An 18,371-nucleotide genomic window follows, 5' to 3' on the forward strand; every position below is an offset into this window, starting at 1 on the left:
CATACGGGATGCGTGAACTGCATTTTCTCCTCTAATCCACTGTGGATCACATCACCCACCAGCACGCAAGGTTGCACGCATTTTGGACTATGCACACCCACGTGCGTCCTAGGCCGTGTGCATGTTGTAGGCCCCACCTGGGCTGCACATGCTGCAGTGGGCTTGGGCACCTATAGGCTAGGATGCACGTGCACTGTAGGCCCCACCTGTGCCACGCATGCTGTAACAAACCTGTGGGCTTCTTTGCCATGGGCTGCTCCATCTTGGACTGCTATGGATCGAATTCGAGGTACCAAAACTCAACAAAAAAAAGTGATGGTGAAAGGTAGTAGCCATGGTCGTTCATAGTCTGAAGATCTATAACTAACAATAATAGCATTGACAGCCATGGTAGGCCTTGACATTAATTAATGCTCCAGCATTAGTCAGGAGGGGTCATAGAGGAGAGGCTTGAGTGGAGAACTAGCGGTTAATGACGGTTTGAAGCAAGAAATCAAACTAATGAACAATGAAACAAGAAAGCATATTGATGTTGAAATAGGAGAGGTGCTGAAAGGATGGGAATCCGATGATTTCTCGTTGGAATCAGTCTAGTAGCTCATTACAAAAATGAGAGAAAAAAGAGAGAGAAAAAGATTATCTATTACCTCATTTGTAGCAAGGATCAACTACAACCATAGTGATAAGGACAAACAATGAAAAAATCATAAAATGAGAAAAATAATAATAATAAAGAAAGATTTTAAGTGCAATGGGATGGTAGGATGATTTAGGGCATGTTTGGATAATCCTATTGGATCATCAAGTTTAGAACTAGGATTTCTAGTATTATAGAATACAAAGCCTAGTCTGATTCATCTGCATCTTTCTCAGTCCATTCCTATAAAAAGAAAAAAAGACTTGCTGCATTCTTTTTTTCTTCATATAAGATTCAAGCCATCCCACTCGGAGCTATTCTTGAGAGTTTTATGAATATAGGCTTAGCTTGACCTATGATTCTGTGATCCTATTAAGTTATATATGATTATCCAAACTGACCCTTAATAGCTGGTAGATTCCCTTTATAGTCTTGTTAAAGTTAGAGGAGGCGAAGTCCATCTCCTTCTTGAATAGGGCTCTACTCAATTAAGATTGGGAGTAGCCCTTCAAGCCTCGCTCTAAAATCAGACTAGGCCTAATGAGATCAGCTAATCAATAGACTGAGCCAAGCCTTACAATAGCCCCCGAGTTTAATTATCATTATACTTTTTTGAGGATTGAGAAATATGGTTTTGGCGTGCGATCATTGAAACTTAAAATTCTTATGCTTTAGGTGAAGAAAGAAAAATATGAAAACCATATTGTTTAGGGGGATTATTGAAGCTTACAATTTTAAAAGTGAAATTATATATGATAACTTATTTTTGAGACTTTGAAGTACAAGCCTTGCTATATGTTTGTATAATATATCTTTAAAAATAAAGGGGTAACAAGTCTATGAACATAATCTATATTTGAAATAATAATCATGTGACATTAAACTACATTTTCATTCAATTAATTTGCATCTCATTTTACTTTATTTTTAAAGTTTTATGTTTTAACAATTCTACATTTGGGTTGAGGTTTTTGTCTCCTTAGTTATTTGTTAGTGTAATTAGTGCATAAAATAACATTCAAAGCCTATTTTTATCTAGTATTACCAATTATTGTTATTATTGTTTCAATTTGGTATATTAGGCTTTTATGTTGCATTGATTTGAGACTTGTATCTTATCCTTTTTTGGTGGAATCTCTCCATCTCAACCCTAAGTGTTATAAAAATCAATTGAGAAAAAGAGAGAACTATGAAAATAAAACTATAGATCCTCCAATATTAGGTATGCTAATTCTCATATGCATAACATCACCAAGATTCTGCATATTTGAGACTAAAACATCCTGTAAACATATCACTAACTCATAGTTTCAACTAGAAGGAGAATACCTTCTCCATTGGCATCATGTAGCTACTTTCATTGACAAATAACAATGTCTCAACTACCTTCCATTTTTTTAGCAAATTCCTTACATTATTCATAACCCAAAAAAATGAAGTTATTACTAATAACAAGCTCCAATTTAGATAAGCAATTTCAAATAGTTTAAATTTGCTTTTAATTAGAGTGTTCAATTAAATACTTCCAAAGTTGCAGAAGTAATTAGAGGTATCCAAAAATTTTATTAGATAACTTTGAGTTTGGCGCTCAATGTTAATGTAGAAATTTGAATTGGCACTTATACCCCGTTGTGAACTTGTTAAGTTATCCTTTTTATAAAGATTATATTGATATTGAAGATTTATCTAATAAATGTATGCAGATATACTCATGAAAACTGACAAAACTATAATTAATTATTAGTCAAAAATAGACTATGACGACACACAGTTTTAACAATGAAAGATGTGCTTTTTTCATGAACCTCAAAGTGCTCATTCTTATAAATAGAATGCTATAGAAGCTGAGCTCACAAATTGCACTTCAATCATCGAGGATTGGGATATTTTCTTGAATCACCATTCACATACAGGTTAGTAACTCTTTTTATCTAAATTTTGTAGCATATCTACGATCTTCAATAGTGAAGCAAAATATTTTTATTTTTTAGTCTTTTGTTGTATCCAATGATTCTATTTTCAAATTCAAGTGTTTATTCATTTAAATCCATAAAAAATAAGAATAATTAAGTAATACATTTTTAATATAATAGAAATCAATCAAAATATTTTTGGAAGATGGGAAGTCTTTGCATACAAGATGTTTTGTTTTTATTTTGTTTCAAAAGAGAAAATTTTATTTCCTTGGTGAAGTTGAGATATACCTTAAAAAGCTGTCTTCTGAAAGAAAAAAAAAGATTCAAAACTAAGCATTTTGTAAGATCAAAGAATGTAAAACCTACATATAGTGGATGGAGGCAATAGGTGTATTATGTTGATTGCCTTAAAGTAGAACGCATAAAAATAGATATATAAAGACTTTAAGCATATTGGTTAATGATTGTGAGACTCTAATTCTTGATCAGAAGAAACATCGAAGGCCTCTACCTTTTCTAGTTTGAACAAGGCTCTTGTTCTATCTAAGTGGAAGTAGGGTTCACCCTCCACCATTAAAGAAGGGACGATAGAAAGGCAACTATCTAGAATGCAAGACGGTGTGAAAGTGAGCAGGTAAGAATGAAGGCTATGAATGATACACTAAATTTGCTACCATTTTGTGTAGTGGTGCTTCGACTATATAAATATCAAAGATTAATAATGAAATAAAAATTTATTTAGAAATAAAAAAAAGTGAGAAACCTAAAAATAAAAAAGAACTAAGGAACCTTTCACTCTTGACAGCCTTGGCATGCTAATTTAGCATAAGTGAAAGGAAGAATACATAAATTTTAGCAGAAGAGAAAGGATGGATCATCTACTGATTTTTGAGCTAGCAAAATTTTTTCGATCTACCTCATTGATCTTTCCTTTTGATTTAAGAAGGGCTCAAGATCTTCTTCTCAGAACTACTGCAAACAATGGCCTCACTTCATCCGACTTGAAGAAGTACTATATCTTAGAACTACCACAAGGCTCGTATTCTTTAGAAAATAAAAAGACCAAAAGTCTTAGATAAGGTTCTAGATAGAAATTGCTTCTCAAGAAGCCAAAAAGATAGGTTAGTAGACCGAATTAAGTCAATCAACAAGTAGAATCGACAAACCTTAATGTTGAAATGAGATTTATTGAAATGATTGCACAAAGCCTGATGGGATGGTTTGCTCCTAAAATAGTCTTTTTTATTGAAAAAAAAAGAAATGATCAAAAGAAGTTCTTTTCAAATCTATTTTTTTTATTTTATTCCAAAATTACTTAAATATAATTTAATTTTTGAATGAAGTTATAGAGTTATCTACCAATCCATAAAAAATTATTTTTATCAAAAAAAATCTATAAAAATTTATAGTTTCTTCTTAGAAGATCGTTGTAGATAAGGAGGAAGTATGAGGAGGATTTCTATCCATGGAACATTCAAACTATGCATGAAATAGTATGTTTTTGATGTGGAATTTAATAAAAAAAAATTTAAAGCATTACACTAGAAAGTAGAATATCTATGAAGATTCTCCTTTCTTCCTTGCATATTAACTATAATTTCTATTGATTTTCCAATATATAGTTTCTAAATGCACTTTCCACTTTTATAAGATTTCAATAGAAGAATGTGCATTCATTATACAAGCAATTCGAGTGAGTGGTGTATAATGAAAATAAGATGAAAAATCTATCCATTGTAGAAAAGTGTCTGAAGCAGAGGGATTTAGTCAGAAAGATCAATGTGTGCATAGTATAAAAGGATTTTTTATGATAGATATAACTCATCAAAATAGCCAATCTTTTTCCTCCCCTTCATAGCTAAACATCCCATATGGATTTGCGGAGGATATAAAATATAAGCAGCAATAAGAGAGAAGAAATTCCAATCCCATCCTCCTATTTTTGTAGCATATTTTTTCTATATCATACGTGCATGACCTTATGGCTTAATAACTCCACAAAAGTTCCGTTCAAACTCCTCTCTATTTCTATGTCCCCACCTTGCCTTCCCTATTAATGTTTTCTACACTATGGCTACTTAGTATATTTTTCTAATATCATGCATACATGATCTGGTGGCTATATAAGTCCTCAAAAGTTTCATTTGAACTCCTCTTTTCTATGTTCCGACCCTGCCTTGCCCATTTATATTTTCTACACTATGGCTTGTAGAAAATTCTACTAACATAAGAAAGAAGAGAAAGTGAAATATTAGATTTGTCACAGTTCTTAAGAGGAAAATCCCTCTTGGAAAAAAAGACTCAACCTTTATCCTTGCTTCGTTGGTTCTTTATGTGGGAGTCATACATTTTGGGGCTCTTCCTTATAGGTTTCCTACTTTTGATATGCATCTTTCTATCTCCTAGTTATAGGGATGCAAATGGACCAATCCTTGGGCCAACATTTACTTTGCTTGTGTTGGCATTTAGTGCGAACCCTATGCAATTTTTTTCAAATCCCTAGGCCAAGATAGGCCTACTCATAGCCCCTCAAGGTGGTGCCTTTTATAGTTTTAGTGAGTTTGACATGAGTATGAGGGTGTTTATAATTTGAAGGATTTCTCTTGGATCATGTCTTTCCTTGACAAACCTACCTTGATCAAATTCTAGAACTCTTTCAAGAAATCTCCTCCCTTTGGGGTACTTATAAGCTTCTAGTATATAGTTTGTTTCTTAAAATAAGTGTTATTAATAAAAATATAATTCTCTTATATATATCTACTACTTCTATGTCTCCATAGGAAACCTTCAAGTCATCTTGTAAAGAGAAAAAAAAATGGCTGCTAGTGGCTCAAGAAATAGTGCTATTGTTCTCTTCACTGATGATGAATTGAAGGATATGAATGGGCTGACGAAGGGCATAAATTTTGTTGAAGTCTCATGTGGTTGTACCAGTAAATATGGAGATACTGCTGGCAAGCTCAAAGTATTTAGAGATGGTGACCTCAAAATTAGATGCGAGTGCTCATCATGCAATGGTGTAGCTGAAAAAGGTTAGATGGTTCTCTCCTTGTGATATATTTAAATTTTATTTATTGTATTACACTAGTTTTGTACTATCATATTCTATTTGCTTGAATTATTTTAATTATATTTAGTTTATATATTTAGAAATTTTTTCCTAGATGTGCACTTTATGTTCTATTTAATTTATTTAAATTTAATTTAGATTGTTTATATATTTGATTTTGGACAATGCTTTTTTTTTATACATAAATTCTTCCATATGGCACTATTAATGTCAATAATCTTTATTCCACTTTGCAATATTTGGTTAAGCCAAGTAATATATCTATAATACCCCAATCCAGCAAAATTTTGTCTACACAAATCTTAAAGCAACCACACAAAAAAATTTGAGAGAAGACTCCCAAAGGAGGAATCTTCTTCTCCCGATCGACTCCTAATCGAAGTCAAAATCAATACTGGAGAGGAGTTGACCTCTTCCCCTCTAGCCCTATTAAAGAAAAGAGGGCTTCCCTCTTCTTTCGGTTAAAGATCGAGATCTCAAATAGAGGGGATCGCCATAATTTTCTTCTTAGAAGCCTCATTGTGCCTACTGAAAATCAAGATTGGAAAACCGCCAAAGCCCAAGGTATAGCCCTAGCCATCCTTCTCTTTTTTCTCTTTTCTTCCCATAATGTTAGACAACGCAATCGGCTGCCAGTTTTATTAGAAAATTAGAAAAAAAAAATCCTTTGTTCCCTTGTTTCTGCCCCTTCTCTTTTTTTTTCGACGCTGGTGGTCATCACCAACCATCAGTTTGGGATCTTTAGACTACATTGTCATAGCTATAGTTGTCACCAGCCACAACCACACTAGTAGTGCTCTACGGTTCTGAGGTTAAAAAAAAAAAAGGGACCAAGATCCTCTATTCCGAAAAGAAGAAAAGAAGATGAAGAAAAGGAAAAAAAGAAAAAGGAAAAGAACAAAAAAGAAAAAGAAAAGGAAGACAAAGAAACCTCTCACTTCCCTCTCCTTCTCTCTGTCTCTCTAGAATTATTCTCTCTCCACTTTCTCTTTCTACTTTCTTTCTAAAAAAATTTACTTTCTCTCTCTAAAAGTGCCCTCTCTAGATTATGTCTCCCTTGTAGGGTCTTCTGATCTTAGAGAAATCCTCTAATATCTTTGATAGATCCTAGTGAAGGGATCTTGATCGTTGATTGTCGAACAATCTGTCGGCCTCCATCTTGATCGAACTGAGCATTATTAAATTTCACCATCGAGTGCATCCTATCATGACCCTTGAATTCTAGTTGATAAATTGGATATCCTATATTGAATCAACTAGGATGTTGATCATTATCACTTAGCCAGCCCCATAAGGATTTTGAAATTTAAGATTTTTATCTTGAAATAATCATGATTAAGGTTTAATAAAAGTATAATTTTTGAATATTAGATTTTAAAAGAAAACTTTTTAGATTTGAATTTTTCGACCATTGTTCGTGTGAGATGGCTCCACATCGAATAAAAAAAATTGGTTGAGGTGCTGTTAAAGAGACATCAAACCAATAGTATGGTGGTACTCCTCAATAAGTCGGTGGCATCCTTCAGTAGAAAAAAGTCATTGATCCTACTAGGAACATCTAGATAGAGCAGCAAGAATCAAGCATAGCTCAAATAATATAGACCTTAGTCAGTTTGGTGCAATCACAACAATAGTTGCAATAATAGTTATGATAACAATGACAAGTACAACAACAAACATCGCCACCTCAAGGACATTGTGTGTGGTTAATATGATAGAATTTAAGAAGTTATCTCTAATAGCTTTCAAGGGGCTATGAAATCTTTAGAAGCTGAGAACTGGCTTATGGAGATCGAGAAAGTGTTTGTTGCTATGAAATGCTATGATAATAAAAGGATTTTGTATGCATCATACATATTACAAGATGAGGCATTTAATTGATGGCAGAGGCTGCAATATAAATATGAACAAGATAGAAAACAACTCACTTGAAAATAATTTCGAAGAGTATTTTATGATCAATATTTTTTTCAAAGTATAAAGATTCAAAAATATCAAGAATTTATATATCTAAAATATAAAGATATAATAGTTACAAAATATGAAGCTAAATTTATAGAGCTTGCCAAGTTTATTCCAAGATTGATCGAGGATGAATGTGATCGAGTGCATAAATTTGAGATGGAACTGGAGATAGAAATTAAAAAGTAAGTGGTGCTATATAAATTAACTATTTATATAGATATAGTGAATAAAGTATTGATAATTGAAAGAGAAGTTAATGAGAAACTTGCAAAAAGGGAAAGAAATCAAAAGAACAAAAAGGATCGAATAAATCCCAAGGATAGAATAGTAAACGTACTAGGGGTTTGAATAAGAGATTAGTAAGTGATAACTATGAATTGACAGATGATGTTAAGTATTCTCGATGTGATAAAAATCTTGCAGTAAGTGATTATCATTGAAACATTGGTGCATGCTTTGGTTGTAGTCAAAAAGATCATAAAATAGCTGATTGCCTATAAAGAATGAAGAATCGACCTATCCTGATAGCTGAAAAAGATAAGAATAGAAACCTACAATCTCGAACCCAAGGAAAGGTATATGCTTTTATGCAACAAGATGCATATATTTTCGATACAAGGGTAATAGACTCCAAGAAAGATTTTTAGAATCAATTTAATTTGTTAATTAGATTTACTCACAAGGTAAGTAATGCTATTTTTTTTCTGGATTTATCGATAAATTATATAGTATTTATATCAAGATTTTAAATCTCATAGGATGGGGTTGTTCTGATTTTCTCATAGAACAGGATGTACTATCATCCTGCCACATCCCGACACTTGGAACAAGAGATATCTCAAGATATTTCGACTGGGATGTTGAGATGCTAATAGGATGGCCCTATCCTGACACATGGGATGGTATCCTATCCCAGTGTCTCATGGGATATCTTGCTAGGATCTAAATTCTTGATTTATATCATTGATTTTAAATCGTATATGAAGCATAATATTTATTTATTAAATCTATAGTAGAATACAATTTGATGCACCATCCAAAGCATTGATTTCATTATGGATTATGATTGATTGAATTTGATTCTGAATGGTTCTGTGTATGTTTGATTAAAATATGAAATTGATTTTATTGAAAAGAGAGATTTAAATTGTAATAGATTTGGACTCGCAGCCTGACTATATATCAAAATCCTACTAATAGGGTCATACATTAGCATATTAATATCCTACTAGTAGATGTTATATACTAGTACATCGATATGCTATCAGTGAGGGTTATGCACTAGTATATCGACATCCTATTAGTAGGAGGTTATTTAGTGATATATAGATATCCTACTAGTGAAGATTGTGTGCCAGTATATTAACATCCTACCAGTAGAGGGTATGCACTGATACATCGATATCCTATCAGTGAGGGTTATATGCTGATATATCGATATCTTACTAGTGGAGATTATACATTAGTATGCCGACACCCTACTAGTGGGGATCATATGCTAGTATATCGATGTTCTATCAGTAAAATTGTATCGGTATATCAGTATCCTACCTGTGGAGGTTATACATTAGCACTTTGTCTATTCTAAGCTCATCTAATCTAGCCATAGGATATAAGTATGGTCATAGTTCATGGCTGTCGAGGTAAATCAGATGTTTTGAAAAAAAATGATTTATGAATGAAAATGAATTTGAAAAGACTGAGTTCGAATGGATCTTATTTTGATTATTATTGTATGTTTGAATTGATCACCTTATATATTTAATTTTTAGTATATTATTATTTTTTGATTTATCTAGCCAAAAGGTGCATTATTTACTAGACTTTCTAGCTCATTAGTCTATATTTTATTATTTTTATAGATTTAGAAGACTAGCTTGACTTGAAGATTCATTATGAGAGAGCGAATTAGAGATAAATTTTAATATTTTTATTTTAGATTAGAATTTATTAAAATTTGATGTAAGATTATAGAATATTATTTTGTAAGATATTTGATTTAGCTATTTGAATTAAAATTAAATATTAATTGAATTCTATTCCACTATTGCTTTTATGACATCGTGATGAGATGTTTTGTGTACTTGTGGGGAGAATTCTCTATGAGCATATGGTAGTTGCCATGACCTTTGACTTACGATCTCAAATTAGGGGTATGACAATATTAAAAGTCCTCCAAAAGCAACAATGCTAAAAGGTTGAATTCTACTTCAATTGGTCACTACAAATTTGATCTATGACTAGAAAGAGAAGATGTTTGGTAAGATGTAATGAAAACATCCTACAATATAAAAGACTATCAAATCATATATTCATGCATTTGGACAAAACCTCCCAAAGCCTATAGCAACAATTTGTTAGTCATTGCTTTTAGAAAAAAATCATAAACGCTGCACGAATTGTTTACACATATGAATATAGTATATTCTATGTTATGAGAATCATATCTTGAGCGACATTCTATTCTTTAGAGTTATTATTTAATGTACTATGCTTTATTTGTGAAATATTTTATAATATTCATGAATGTGTCCTTTGGTTGTCTATTTGTTAACAATTTTTGTCCAAAATGATTAGGTATCTTTACCCCTGCTGAATTTGAGGAACATGCACTAAAGGGGTACAAAAGATGGAAGCAAACTATATGGATTATTATTAAAGGCAAAAAAGTTTCATTATTAAAAACAGCATTGTTAAGATACTACAAACAAGAAGCGAAGTCTACTAAGGGGCATAGAGGTCGCAAAAGACGTTCATGTCACCATGATGAATTTATTCGATGTACTGTGTGCAATAAAGAACGCAGATTTACACTCCGAGATAAAAAGGAATGTCGCAATTATCATGATGCAAGGGCAAAACCTAATTGGAGATGCACCGATTTTCCATCTAACAAGTAAGTTTTCTTGTTGGTGTAGCATGAATATTTTAGGGGTTATTTAACAGTATATTCTTTTATGAATTAAGAAGATTTTGTTATCCAGTTATTATTTATTTCCATAAAAAAAATATAGCTTATCAAGTCATGCTTAGATTATTTTGTTTACTAGCACTACATATATGAAAAGTTTGCGCTAATTGATTTTTATATATGAGCATTTTATTGGTATTGATATTGCATGGATTTAAACATTTGTTAGTTTTCCTTAATTATAATTTTGCAATCATCTTGTATAGCTCAAAATGAAAATATTGCATGTTTAAGGTAGATAAGTTATTCTTTAAATAATTTGAAATTTGGATATAATATCTTAACAAATTTGTTCGATAACTTCTTCATGTATAATTTCACTTAGTTTTTTCTTAAATAGATATAAGAGTTGGCAAGAATATGTCAACTCTAAACAACAAGTAGCAAATTTTGGTACCTAGCTCTCTGAGGTCTTAGGTCTAAATTTGAGTGGTGGCAAATAACTGCTTAATTTGTAAAGAGAGAGAATATATCAACTCTACAAGGCAAGGCATATAACTTTACCTATTTTCATGGCGATTCAAATCCGATGGGGCTTCTTCTATGTGCGTGCAAAAAATCCTCTTGCTAGCTGTCAAAAAGGAATTGTTGTGATCCTCGAAGTTTATTTTTAAATATGACATTGTTTGATCGTGGAGTTGCCAAACCATCAGTTTTAGGCTTTATAAACTTTCTGTAAGTGCACAATGGGCACCATGAAGTATTTTCTTCAATATTTCCTACCATACTTTCTAACATTTCAACTCATCAAAAAAATTTCTTTTTGTATCTCTACAAATTTTATAATTCTAAATGACTTTTTAGGAACAAGGTTATTCTCAAAAGCATGATGTTCATTTAATGACGTATATTTCAAATGTTTTAAAACTTGTTCATTTCATTCTTTTACTTCATGTAAGTGCTCTTGTGTGTACATGCCTGCACTATTTTACTTCAAGGTTCTTACTATTAAAACTATTAATTGATTGACTAACATCAATCTAATTTGTTTTAAGTTTCTTTACCTAGATGATAAATGATTCATTTAAATCAGATAGAAGAACTATTGGATTTTTGTAAAGTGATCCACAAAATCTTCCATATTTGTGTATTAGTCTCTATCTTTTTCATATTCATATAAAAGTCCTTGTCAAATTCCTTTGTTCAAATAAGTCCTCCCAGTTTTCATTGATCAAACACTACTTAAGGTTGACTAGGATTGCATAAGGACAAAGATGTCATTGATTAATAATGGATAAGGTTTGGGCTTAGCCTCTTCTCATGCTTACTTTACCCTATTTTCAGTCGGAAATAGGCTATTGAGGAACTAGCAATCAAATGGTTAAGCATGAGAACTAAAGGCAAAACTTTTTAGACTATTAGGAGAATATGGTCAGAATATTCCACAATCATCAAGCTAACTCAATTTGAGGAATGTATAAATAATAAGTTACAATATTTTAGAGATTAAAATACAGATGCCGAATGAAAATGAATTAATATATAAAAATAAAAAGTCCAGAGACTAATATGCAAAAAATAATAACTATTTGAATATTTAAATAAGGATTTTTGATGATTAGTTCTTGAAATCTTTCATATTTTTATATTAATCTCTAATTTTTCTATATTCATATTTTAATCTTATAATCTTATAACTTATTATTTATATGTTTCTCAAGTTAAGCTAAGTAGATCATAATGGAATATTCTTCTCATATTCTTGTATTAGTGTTAAGTTGATAAGTGTTCAGTATTATTGCTTCTAACTCTTATATTTGACCAACCTTATAGCATGTGCCTCTTTATTAATAGTCCCCGGTAGCTAGGCCTCGAGTGATAGAAGGGCAAATTAGAGAAGAGGGTGAAGTGAGTAAGAAGAGATCAAGTTTTGAGCCTTAGATATTGTTAAGACAAGGATAGTTTTATCTTTTTATAATCCTAGTTTACCTTAACCTCTACTTCGCTAGTTAAAACTAGCAAAAGATCAGTTCTTATAAATAGAAAGCTTTATAAGATATTTTCACAAATATAAAAATTATATGGATTAATGTGATAGATTATTTTAGGCACTAAAGTGCATAAAATATATAAAATAATCGTCATCTCAATAATGAAGGCCCAAACATGCATATAACCTTAGCAAAGTTAACAAAAATAGGCAAAGGGTTAAGAATCATGTAAATTGATTGATAAACTTTTCTTAATAAAACATTGATTGATAAATTAAAAATTTAGTGCTAGTTTTTCCATTTGTAGTGTACATACTTTTTTATAATTAAAAAAATTTAACTTATTTTGTTTATTATAACAAACAAATCTTTACCATTTCTTCTATTTTGTTGTCTAATTCTCTTATCATTATATGTACCATATTTTATCCCTTTATATACTTAAAACACCAGCTATTCTCCCCCTTCATGCATTTCAAATAAACTAGCATAAAGTTAATGGTCGTTTTCTAATACAACAAATAAGGAATTTGATATTAACTAGGAATAGATATTTCAATTAGTATCAGCCTATCTTAAATTATTACTCTATCAAAGAGGGATTATTCTCTGCCAAATTGCCTTTAACTTAAAAGTGAAAAAGTCTTTCAAGCTTTTAAGTTTGGTCTAGTTTGAAAGTCAATTATATATTTTCTATAAAATATTTTTAAACTCCTTTGTTTCCACTAAAATAGTTTTTCAAACCAATTGGCATATTCTAAACTGAAATTATTGATGCCAACCGTAGTAAATTCAAGAAATTATTTTCATCCATCTTACTAAAATATCAGAATATTTTATTGATGGATAAAAAATTGAATCTTCGGAGAATTAATTAAGAGTTAACATAGTATCATTTTGTTAGTGATGCTAAATGTAATATTAACAATTTCTTGAATAAGCAATCAATAAGGAGAAGAAAATTTTTTTTTAACTAGCTCAACTTAGACATCTCAAAGAAATTATAGTCAAAATCATAATAATAATGATTGAGCCTTTATCCAACTATTTGGTATCAGCTTCAAGGATTCTCATTTACTAAGTATTCTTATCTAGGTCCATCTGTGATGTTATTTCAAGTCTCTTCATACCCATCCTCACAACCTTCTTATGGGAGGTTATTAATTATGGTCTCCCTCTTCTTTATTACCATCTTTAGTATAAATAAAAATGTCCTTCCTAATGGGAGTCTTATGATTAGATCTTCTGTTCATATCATTTGAATCATGTTTCATCATTTTATCCTAAATTAGGATAATTTCTATAGTATCTTTAATATATTAATTTTTTGATCTATCCTTCCTAGTTTATTAAAATATATCTTAATATTCACACTTCTATCATACTCAATTTCTTTTCATGTAGTTTTTTTTATTGTCTATCATTAAGCCATACAATATTAAAGGCCATGCTATAAAATTTATCTAATATCTTCAACATATATGCCTATCACATAATATTCTAAGTACACCTCTCCACTTTATGCAATTAGCTCTAATTCAAAAATCCATCTTAATATTCTCAGGTGTACCATACTCAATTTTTTTTCATGTACTTTCTTTATTACCTACCATTGAGCCATACAATATTGCGGGCCTTGCTATAAAATTTCTCTTAAATCTTCAAGGTATATGCATATCACATAGTATTCCAAAACATCTCTCCACATCATCCAACCAACTCTAATTTAATTGATATATTTTTAACTATCTCTTTAGTATCTTATATAATAAGTCCTAAATAACAAAATGGATCGCTTTGTGATACTTCTTGTCTATTACATCTTCATTTCTATTCCCATTAAATTTGTATTCTATATACTCTTCTTAGTTCTACTATGTTTAAACCTTTATCCTTGAAGTTTTCCTTCATAATTTTAATTTAAAATTTAATAAATCAATATTATATTATCTATAAATTATATATATCAAGTGTTTCTTCTTAAATATTTGATATGAGTTCATTCATAATTCATACAAAAAGATATGGACTTAGTGCCAATTCTTGACGTAAGTTTATTATGATAGCAAAAATATTCATTGTACCGTAATGACCCTTAGTACTTGTTCGTTGTCTAGAATAAATATCCTCAATTATTTTAATATACCATTATGTACATGCTATCTTTTTAAGGTGCCTTATATTCGTTTCTGAACCAACAAGAGAATATGCAGATTTTTTTTCCTTTCTCTAGATTTTTTTTTATCACTTATTTAAGTAAAAATATAATCTCCATTATGGATCTTTCAAGCATAAATCTAATCTAGTAATCAAAAATAGTTACTGTTTGTCTTGTCTTTTCCAATTAACTTTTTTATAATTTCAAATAGTAACTCATAAGCTTAATTCTTGCTAATTATAAAATTTTATTTACATTATCTTTGTTTCTATTAATAATATTAAATACTTATCCACTCATCTTGCATTTTCTTAGTTTTCATAATTTTATCAAATAGATTATTAAGCAAATTTAACATTACATCTTTCATAATTTTTCAAACTTAAATAATTATTTTATCTGGTCTAATGCCATGCCTTTTTAAATTTTTTTAAAGTTCTACTGCACCTTATGAGTTGTAGGAATAGAGCCTTGACTTCTCCTTAACTATACTTTTAAAATAAAGATTTCTTTAATAATATTCTTATCAAATAGTTTTTAAAATGATACCTTTATCTTTCTTTATCTTTCTCATTTTTCAGTATCATCCTAGTATCCCTATTTGCTAAAGAGACTTTGTATTTATATTAGAACATCCATCCTTTCCGAATTTGGGTTCAATTCCTCTTTTGCTCAAAAGAGAAATAGATGGAAAGTAAGAAAAATCTTCTACTCTTTCCAATTAATATATCATAAAACTATGGTAGAATGCCCCTATTTATACAAGCGAGTTTTATCCTTCTAATCTATATTGGTTTGTTCTCCTAATTGTGGCTATATTTTTTCAAAACAACAAGATATGAATGGAAGCTAGATTTCAACTTCTATATCAACTATACCTTCTATCATGTCATTAAATTTCTCTCAGATTGAAAGTTATGTCCTCTTAAATTTTTAGTTTATAGTAGAGTCATAGTGGCAAAAATGCTCTCCAACCCTATATAGACCTCCTTGAAGTGATTAGAGTAGTCTACAATGAGTCTAATACTCCTTTTAGATCAATTAGAAGTGGCATATATAACATATGGGAAACTCTAAAACATAACTCCTATATTCTAGGGTTGATAATATTTATATAGATCAAAGTATAGTTGGTTTGAAGAATTTTAACCCACATTGGATCCGTTTCAATGATAATTAGATAAAAAAATCTCAACCTACCATGTATTCTATGTAGACCTACTTGAAACTAGTCCATGTCCTTAAAAAATATAGAAGAAAAGTAGAATAGTTGGAGATAGAGTGACCATATATAAAAATGGCTAGCTATGAGGAGGATGTAGCAAAGTTGGTTATGGTACCACCTTCTTCATTTCTTTAATTACCAACCACTCATGGCTAAATTGGTGGAGGTTAGAGCTTGAGAATTTATAGGAAGGCTAAAAGAAAAAGATAGCATAGGCAAACATGTCAAGATATGAGGAAGAAAAGGAGAGAAAGGAGAGAGAAGTGCAGAAATGTGGTTATGAAGGCTAATAAAGGAGCTTAAGAGAGGAAGAAAGAGAAAGAAAGAGGTAGGAAATGAATAGATGAGTTTAGATTTGATATGATCGTGTAGGGATTTCATCTGCCCCTTTTTCAAAGGAAGGGATGATACAAGCTTTGATATGAACATGTGGGGATTTCATTTGCCACTTTAAATTTCATTAGCAATCTAGGAACTTAAGTAAGGTATTTTAAAATTTAGAAGCCATCAAGCAAATATAATATTAAGGTTTTATGGTCATGATAGGGAGAAGATAGGCTCTTGAGATGAAAAGATTAGAATTTTGAGGGGAAAGGGTGAGAGAGAGAGTGAGAGATATATGGAGAGAGAGAGGAAGCAATGAAAGTGATCTTAGGTAATTTTGCTATCTAGTTTTTCTTTTTCTTATTATTCTTTGAGAGTATCTTTTTTTTTTTATTCAGATTACTTGCGATTAACCCAAGTTGTCTGGCCTAAGCCTCGCCTAGTTGTCATCTTATTCAGCTTTAAAGGACAACTAGCCTTATGATAAATTTTCTTTTATTCAAATTGGTTGTTTAGTTTTTCAAGCCTCACCTAATTTTTCTAGTGGTAATTTGAGTTATACAAGTCTTTCCATTTATGATCATGATTAAGCATTATACTTATCGATCCATTACAAGGCTTGAGACTGATTCATTCCAAAGCTTAAAGGCTCAAATTCAATGTTTACTTCAGCTCATTTGTCTGATAGGCCATCATCTATGTGATATCTGCTTCCATCATTGAGTTAAAGGTTGTATAGCAATATGCAAGCAGTGTTTCTATTATGCAAGAAATAGATTGGGTATTATCATTAAGTATGATAACTTTTCATCTGATGTAGATAGATTTATCCAATTCGTGTTGACTTCGACATTAGCAATGTACAATTTCATGAAAAAACTTAGTGCACACTTCAAGCAAAAAAGCTCGAAGTGTAAAGTTTTTCTCTCTGTAGTATATTATGTGAAAACTAAGGAGCTCAAATGATAATCAAATTTCTTCCTATATTGTCTCAAATAGGAATTAATTATTCAAAATTTTAACCCATCTTAAGTCACGTCCAGATTGATAGATAATTGGATGTAATTTGTGGTTTAACTAAGTGACATACATGTGGATGGTTGGATTTAATATATATGGTTTCATCATGTGACCAGACCATGATCAATGTGTGGAAGGATAAATTGCATGTGGTCGAAATTAGATAATTGTATTGCTGGACTTGGGATGATATTCACGAGTTTGAATTTGATAAGAAAGGAAAGTATAATTATTACAAAGAATGATTTTGATTCCTAGAACCCCATGCTCTTCACAAATAGATGCATTCCCTAATTTTGTGATGAAGAAATTGTGTATGTGAGAGAATGAGAGAGAGGAGAGAGAGAGAGAAGAAAGAGAGAAGGGGTGCAAGGATACTAATCAGAGATTCAGAGTTTTAGGCCAAGGTTTGAGAACATAGAAGTCTTTGCATGTTTCTGAATAAGCTTTTCTTCATTGATCTAAAATATAACTTAAAATATTTAGATATGAGTTGTTTGTGGAAAAAAAAATATTGGGTCGATGTCTAATCAGGACACCATCTCTCAAGACCTTTTCGATACTGTACGGTGCAGCAGGAAGAAAGAATAAACAAAACAAAAAATAATCAAATACGTAGATCAGTCAAAAAAGACTCGCCTCCACGGGGCATGCAAACTTCGCTATGAAAAAAAATATTACAAGAGAAGATCTCACCCTCAACCCTCGTACACCCAATTTCTTCCTCATAAAAAGTTTTCTCTCACAAAAGCTCTCTCTTTAAGAAGACCCCCTGAACCCCTGAAGCTACCGCTGTCTGCTGTCCAGGAGCCTCCCTGCTCCTTCTCTCAACATCATGGATCTCTCTCTCTTCGTGTGGGCTCTTGATTTTTCTGTGCTCTTCTCAGATCAGCACCGTAGCAAATCACAAGACCACCAAGCCACCATACAACCTCTCATTCCACTGTACAAGCCCTTTCAAAGGCCTTAAACAGGACTTTAATTAGGATTAGGAATCCTAATCAAGCCCAAAGAAAGCCCAAAATCCTCTCCAAGCCATTGGATCAAGACCGCAACATCCCAGTGTCGTCCGATCGCGATCAATCCATGCAATAGTGTCGTGGATCGTGTGAAACACATGAGAAATGCCCACACGGTCCACGCGCCAGATCGTG

The 18,371-nt window shown here is 31.4% G+C and overlaps 1 protein-coding gene across 1 annotated transcript in view; it reads left to right on the forward strand.

Annotated features, from left to right (window-relative positions):
- The first annotated feature begins 5,368 nt into the window (after positions 1 to 5,368).
- Positions 5,369 to 18,371, forward strand: part of LOC105045445 (protein ULTRAPETALA 1-like) — a 38,530-nt gene continuing 25,527 nt past the window's right edge. Inside the window, exons 1-3 of the mRNA XM_010923723.1 lie at positions 5,369 to 5,570; positions 7,421 to 7,423; positions 10,166 to 10,484. Of these exons, the coding sequence (XP_010922025.1) occupies positions 5,369 to 5,570; positions 7,421 to 7,423; positions 10,166 to 10,484 (524 nt within the window). The remainder of the gene's footprint in view (positions 5,571 to 7,420; positions 7,424 to 10,165; positions 10,485 to 18,371) is intronic.

The sequence above is a fragment of the Elaeis guineensis genome, chromosome 5 (genome assembly GCF_000442705.2).
Source record: "Elaeis guineensis isolate ETL-2024a chromosome 5, EG11, whole genome shotgun sequence".
NCBI classification, from domain to species: domain Eukaryota; kingdom Viridiplantae; phylum Streptophyta; class Magnoliopsida; order Arecales; family Arecaceae; genus Elaeis; species Elaeis guineensis.